The sequence below is a fragment of the Zeugodacus cucurbitae genome, chromosome 6 (genome assembly GCF_028554725.1).
Source record: "Zeugodacus cucurbitae isolate PBARC_wt_2022May chromosome 6, idZeuCucr1.2, whole genome shotgun sequence".
Lineage (NCBI taxonomy): Eukaryota > Metazoa > Arthropoda > Insecta > Diptera > Tephritidae > Zeugodacus > Zeugodacus cucurbitae.
In genome coordinates, this window is record NC_071671.1 from 12,871,870 (window position 1) to 12,878,623 (window position 6,754).

General features: G+C 37.0%; 1 protein-coding gene across 1 annotated transcript; it reads right to left on the reverse strand.

Moving 5' to 3' along the window:
* Positions 1-297: 297 nt before the first annotated feature.
* Positions 298-1,130, reverse strand: LOC105218477 (uncharacterized). The gene is made up of 2 exons (XM_011194093.3): positions 768-1,130; positions 298-459 (listed from the first exon to the last, which is right to left on the reverse strand). Exons 1-2 carry the CDS (start codon positions 870-872, stop codon positions 355-357), a joined length of 210 nt encoding a protein of 69 aa, XP_011192395.1. The 5' UTR covers positions 873-1,130; the 3' UTR covers positions 298-354.
* Positions 1,131-6,754: the final 5,624 nt, after the last annotated feature.

The following is a 6,754-nucleotide window of genomic DNA, read 5'->3' on the forward strand; positions in this document are numbered from 1 at the left end:
ATATAGAAGGTTCTAGGCGATTCTTAAATAAAATTGTGGGGGTATATTTTTGGCATCACAAAGAATTGTCCTTAACAGTCTAAGTGGGAAACAGCCATTGAATATTACTTAACTAGCGTGTAATGGGTGTCTTAGGTTTCATAATTTAAAATCTGACCAAAAAAGAGAGAGTTAACAACACATATGCAGATAATTAGAGCTAACTGTTTGAATGCGGCGATCGACAATAGCTTCATATTCTGAAACAGTACTGCCCCTCTTTCGGTATGAACAAAGAGTAATAAAAATTCCAACTAGTCATATTTAAAATTAATATTTATTTATTATTAATAATACTTATTTATTACGCTCAGCTCATTCCTGTGGCTCTTCACTTATGGGCGTGTACTCGGGCAGATAAATTGGAGGCAAACTCAGATCCGGTGGAGGAGCGGCAAAATGTTGCGTGCGCTGAAAATTCTGAAAAGAAAAGAAAAACAAAATGAAAATAAATTAACATTTTGCATATTTAAGAACTGCTGCACAGCACATTCAGTTTTTATTTGGGCGCAGCTGCTTTTAGCCAGACGGTGTAAAATTATAAGAGACTGCTTGGTAGCAAGCAAAAAGTGAGACATATTTAAATAAACGGCATAAAAAAGGTAAACAAGATTTTAATAAATTAAAATAAATCTTTTCCAATTACAACAAACAAGTTTCGCACGATTACTCAGCGGTCTAACAGACCAGACTGCTACCGCTACTTAAGTTCACACGCGGTTACTTACACCGCTGTGCCAGATAACTGCACCATGTAGAATTTGCATGCGCACTGCTGATAAGATAAAGCAGATGGCAAGCAGATAAGCGAGAAAGCGCAACATTTCGCACATTTATTTTCTTTCTGCTTGTTCCTCTTTAACTTCCAGTGAAGAGCAATTGGAGTGGTAACAGCGCGTAGTTGGTGTATGTGCGTCGGCCGTTGACTCTTGGAAAATGATGCCTGGCGGCTGGTGGCGTACTTCTTAAATATTGGTCAAACGCTAACAAGACCGCCACTTTTGCTGACGTTGACCGTTTTCATGAAGTAATTAATTGCTTCCAAGGTGTGAATGGGTTTAAACACTAATTGCAGTCATAATTTATCAAAGGCATGTTGAGTTGGATAAAAAACACGATTTAGTATTTCGCTCGAATTTGAACTTAAATTTAAATTACGAGTAATGCAAGTGACTCTGATTTATAAAAAATGGATTTGTGAAATGGCGATGAGTTAATAATGCACGTATTTTAAAGTTAAAAGTTCACTTTTCAAGATCAAGTAGTGATATGATTTAACTGAAGAATAATTGACTAAGATTAGTAAGCTGGAGTTGACTTCGTATCGAAAATTTAGACCGCTTGATACCCGACGCACTTTTTCACATTTCAATCGGTTTGAAAGTTCGCTACGAAGACAGTATTATACCAGTGGAACTCATAAAAAATTAGGCGATTTTCGTAATTTTTATTGCAAGAAAGTTTGTTTTGAAGTTTTTGGGACACAATAAGATGTATTTTAAGCTATATTTTAATATTCATATAAAAAAATATCGGAGTTATGTGCTATCTTAAGAGGTGCCAAAAAAAGTTCCCAACTGCTGACACTCCTCTGGGTATCCATCAGACATCCGTTTGGAAATGAGCTAAAGTGAAAATGCGAAGTCCGCTTCTGAGGTGGTGTTGATAACTCACTCATAACAGTAAAGAAGAGGAAAGTAATTACGACTTTCAATTGATATAATCTGAATTAAGATAATTGCTAACCATAAAATTATAACCTTTTCTTCTTCTTGACTGGCGTAGACAACGCTTACGCGGTTATAGCCCATTCCACAACAGCGCGCCACGCGTCTTTTCTTTTGGCAGTTTGGTGCCAATTGATAATACCAAGTGAAGACAGGTCCTTCTCCACCTGGTCCTTCCATCGGAGTGGAGGCCTACCTCTATTCCTGCAAAATTAATACTGTGGCTGTGTAAGCTGACGTTGATACCAAACGAGGTTTCAGATAAGGTGACTCGCTATCGTGTGACGTCTTTAACCTGATGCTGGAGAAAATAATACGAGCTGCAGAGCTATTTAGAGAAGGTACAATTTTCTATAAGAGTGTACAGCTGCTGGCGTACGCCCATGATATAGATATTATTGGAAACAACACCCGCGCCGTTAGTTCTGCTTTTTACAGACTGGATAAGAAAGCGAAGTGTATGGGTCTGGTAGTGAACGAGGACAAGACGAAATATCTCCTGTCATCAAACAAACAGCCAGTGCACTCGCGTCTTGGCTCTCACGACACCGTTGACAGTCATAACTTTGAAGTTGTAGATAATTTCGAATACATAGGCACCAGCATCAATGCCGATAATATTATGAGCCTTGAAATCCAACACAGAATCACTCTTGCCAACAGGTGCTACTATGGACTGAGTAGGCAATTGAAAAGTAAAGTCCTCTCTCGACGAACAAACTCTATAAGTCCCTCATCATTCCCGTCCTACTATATGATTTATGGTCCCATAAACATTGGCAACGGCGAATGCCGCAGAAGATGGAATGATGAGTTGTATGTGTTGTTCGACGACATTGACATATTCCAGCGAATAAAAAGACAGCGGCTACGCTGGCTAGGTTATGTTGTTCGAATGGACGAAAGTGTTCCAGCTCTGAAAGTGTTCGATGCAGTACCCGCTGGTGGAAGCCGAGGAAAATTATAACTTAATTAAAGATTATAATGTCAATGAATTCAAGGAGCTGGTCAGTTCCGTGCGCTTTTATCTACATATCTAGAGTATCTTCAATAAATTTGACTTCGAAATCGCATCTGATGGTCTAATCTAAAGAAATAAATGGAGTCGCAATTTTCACGAGATTGCTTTTTCTGCATGTTATTGTAGTTGTATTGATATCACTCAATCCCCAAAATATTTTGTAGGATGCTGACGAGTGGACGGTTCGTGGCTGGTTACACAGCCCTTTCTATAGAGCATCAGTGGAAACTTGTATATTTCTAATCTACCGCTTTGCACATGAGCTTTGCGGTTTCCTTATGTGGTAGATCCTTCCAAAGCGCTTTTATTCTTATTGCCATACACCAGTCTATGTCATCGTACAGATAATGCATGGGTTTACCAATGTCGATCACGTTTTCGGCTGACAGCTGTCTACGAATCGTAGTAATCCCGTCTACGATTTCGTTGCCCTAGTTGGTGTTAGTCATCGACTGAGTAATCGGAAAAAAAATATATATGAGTTAAATACGATAACTTTAAATGTGATAAGTACGACAAATATTAAGCTTAGGTTTTTAAACGGAGGTATAATTGATACCGATAACTAATTGTAAATTTCTTTGATATTACCTCAAACAGTCAAACGGCCAATAGGGACCTCTTAAAAGCTTGATTAAATCTTCATAAATATCTGAAAGACGAAAACTTTGTCGTGGACAAATGATTGCTGAATGGATTGTTGATGGCTGGGTGATGGGTGGTATGAAACAAAGACAAAGTCTAATTATATTATGTTCGATCCTTTCTCACGATCTTTAGCTCCTGCTAGCCATTCCTGGTAGCCACTTGGTTTCAGAATTTAATATTATAATCTTTTTGCAAATATAGATCTATAATATTTCAAAGTATAATCATTAATTTTGTGAAATCCTAATTGCGTCCAGTAAATGATTTTAACAAATCTAACTAATTACTATAATTTTTCAAAAGCTAATATATTCATAAGGCATTATCAATCGTAGTATCAAGTTTATATAGCACAAAAAAAAAATATTCTCAAACATTTTTCAACACCGAAAATGCTTTTAATCCTTATTGAAAACAATTTAAGCTCATAATAAATTTGATAATAATTGTACTTGTTGGGTTGTATTAGGTTTGTATGTGTACTAATGTTTACTCAAAAATACCTACATACATATGTATGTGAGTCGAAAATCCAGTTAATTTCTAACAAAAAAACTGAAAAATATTCATTACTCAAGAAATCCAAAAAATTATAATCGCATTGTAAACACACGCACATCCTTTTCGACATTTTTCAACAGCTTCCTTGCTTGTAATCCTTTGAAAGTCCAGCGGATTACAACACCATCTCCAATTCCAAATGGCAAAAAACCGGTATTTTTTCTCGACAGCAACAAAATCAATACATTTACTATTGCTCACTTTCTGCCAACAGCGGCGACTTTATTTAACTTTTTTTGTGTTTCATAAATCAACTTGACCATTTTTGGCCAGCTGCGCGCTCCTCGCAATGTTTACTGTCATAAAGCGCAACATCCTCCTCACTTTTGACAGCTTTCAGCCAGCAAACATATGCAAATTAATGACTTCAGCCCTTTCTACCGCGAATCTATTTTCCATATACGTGTGTGTCTTTTTACCCCGCAGCATTTTCCATCTTTGCGCTTTTTATGTTTTTCATAATTAACTTTTTATTTTGTAGAAGTCCATCCCTTTTGTTTGTGCCGCAATGTCCAGTTGTAATCCTTTTGTTTCAACCCATCCACCCCTTTTTGCTGTGGTGCTTGAGGAAAACGCTTTCTTCTGCTTTACGTTCAACTTATTTTCTTTTCCATCTTAGCTGCTCTAGGCTGCCCTTTGAAAAATGATTATGTTCCTATTGTCGCAGAGGTGCTGTTATGATTCAATTAACGGCGGACAAGTTGACCAAGTATACAAAATTTATGTCTCACAGTTTTCCGCATCCTTTTCCTGCTTGTTTTCATTTTCATTTTCTTTTTTGGCTTTTGTTAGTTGCCTAGTCGAGTTCTCTGATTACACAATATTGTTCCTGCCTTGCGGCTCTCACAATCACGCTCTGCGTTGTCATAAATTAAAATCTTCTTAACTTATGACGAGGTAACTGTCATCTTTAACGGTTTATTTGGGTAATCTTGACTAATGGTCATTTGATATTTTTTTCCTGGTTGCCAAGTTGTTGAAATGGCATGGGAAGGGACTCGTAGTTTGAATAAAAATTAAATAAGCGTACTCTCCGATACTATCATTAAATTGGCTTGAGAAAAACAGTTTTCTAGTATTGCGAGTTTAAGTGAACTAAAATAAATTTTCCAAAATATTCAAAATTCAAATAATCTTTAAAAATTGTTCGGTTTTACTACGAATTTTAACCTGAAAATTCTGTTTACAAATACCATGATATGTAAATGATATATTTCCCATTGAAGCATCAGTCGAGAGTCCAATTATAAATCATATAAAACAACGAAATTCTACGAAAAGATCCGGAAACTAACAGAAGGTTTCAAGACAGGAGCATACTCTTGTAGAACCTGCAGAGATGATCTAGCCTAGAAAGCCCATATTGGATGTATGGAGAGAACATTTATTCAGCCTACTGAATGGCAGTGAAAGCATAACACCAGGATATGGCGAACCCGATACTCCAATCGAAGACGATGGAACAGATGTCTTCATATTCCGAATCGCAATTATGCGCCTGAAGAACAACAAAGCGGCCGATGGACTGCCGTAGAAGCTATTCAAATATGGCGGCGAAAAACTGACAAGGTGCATGCATCTAGTTCTTGGCAGAATATGGTCGGACAAAAGTTTACCTGACGATCATCAGTGTGGCTTTCGACCTGGAAAATATACAACTGACCAAATATTCACCATGCGGCAAATATTGGTAAAGACCTGTGAAAAGAAAATCGACCTACATCAAAATCTTTGTGCATTTTAAAGCTGCCTTCCACGGCACGAAAGGAGCTGCCTCTATGCCGCTATGTCTGAATGTATCATCCCCACTAAACTTATAAGGTTGTGTATACTGACGTTAAGCAATACCAAAAGCTCCTTAAGAATCGGAAAGGACCTCCCCAAGCCGTTCGATACCAAGGGAAGTTTCAGAGACTATTGTGTGACTTCTTTAACCTGATGCTGGAAAAAATTATACGAGCTGCAGAGCTTAATACAATCTTATATAGGAGTGAACTGGCTGGCGTATGCTATCATGGAAACAGTATTAACGGCAATAACAATGTCAGCCTCGAAATCTAACACAGAATCACCTTCACATTCACCGAATAAAAAGACAGCGACTCCGCTGACTATTTCATATTGTCCGAATGAACGAAAGCACTTCTTCTTTGAAAGTGCTCGTGTGAAAGTCAGAAATTCTTTGATATTTGGTCCACAGCCTACGTATTATTGTAATGTGTCGTCCAGATCCTTTCTTACGTATTTCGAGCAAACGATATTCTCAAAGACATGGGTCTAACAAATCTCCCGTTGGAGTATTACAGATATTGATAACGCCGTATCAATCTGAAGAAACAAACTGTCAAACAAATGGCTTATGCCGTTATAGCTTAAATGGATAATACAGACATGGGTCCAAAAGCTATCGTATGGTAAATAAAGATTTTCTGAATTAAATGAAGTTTATAATGAACGAGAAATCTATATTCTATATATATATATATATCTATATATTAATGATATTAGAAGAAATGTTTAGTGGATCCTACAGCCTCTCTCTCTCTCATATTAGAGAGATGTTATTTAAGATCAAGAGATGCTCTCTAGAGCTAAGCGTTTTTAAAGAGCAATGCAGCTTGCTACATATATACATATATGTTGATAGTGAGTTATAGAACTGTACTGTGTGATTTTAAAAGACAAGGTCAGTCGGTAATTTGTAGTTAATGATAACCTCATTGACATTAAATGTACTACAGAGATTTGTATTTTGTTA

Excerpts from the sequence above, each read along its gene's own strand:
- LOC105218477 (XM_011194093.3), bottom strand. The coding sequence starts at position 872 with ATGTGCGAAATGTTGCGCTTTCTCGCTTATCTGCTTGCCATCTGCTTT. Across the intron at positions 460-767 it reads CAGTTATCTGGCACAGCGGT|AATTTTCAGCGCACGCAACA; the intron begins GTAAGTAACCGC and ends TTTTCTTTTCAG.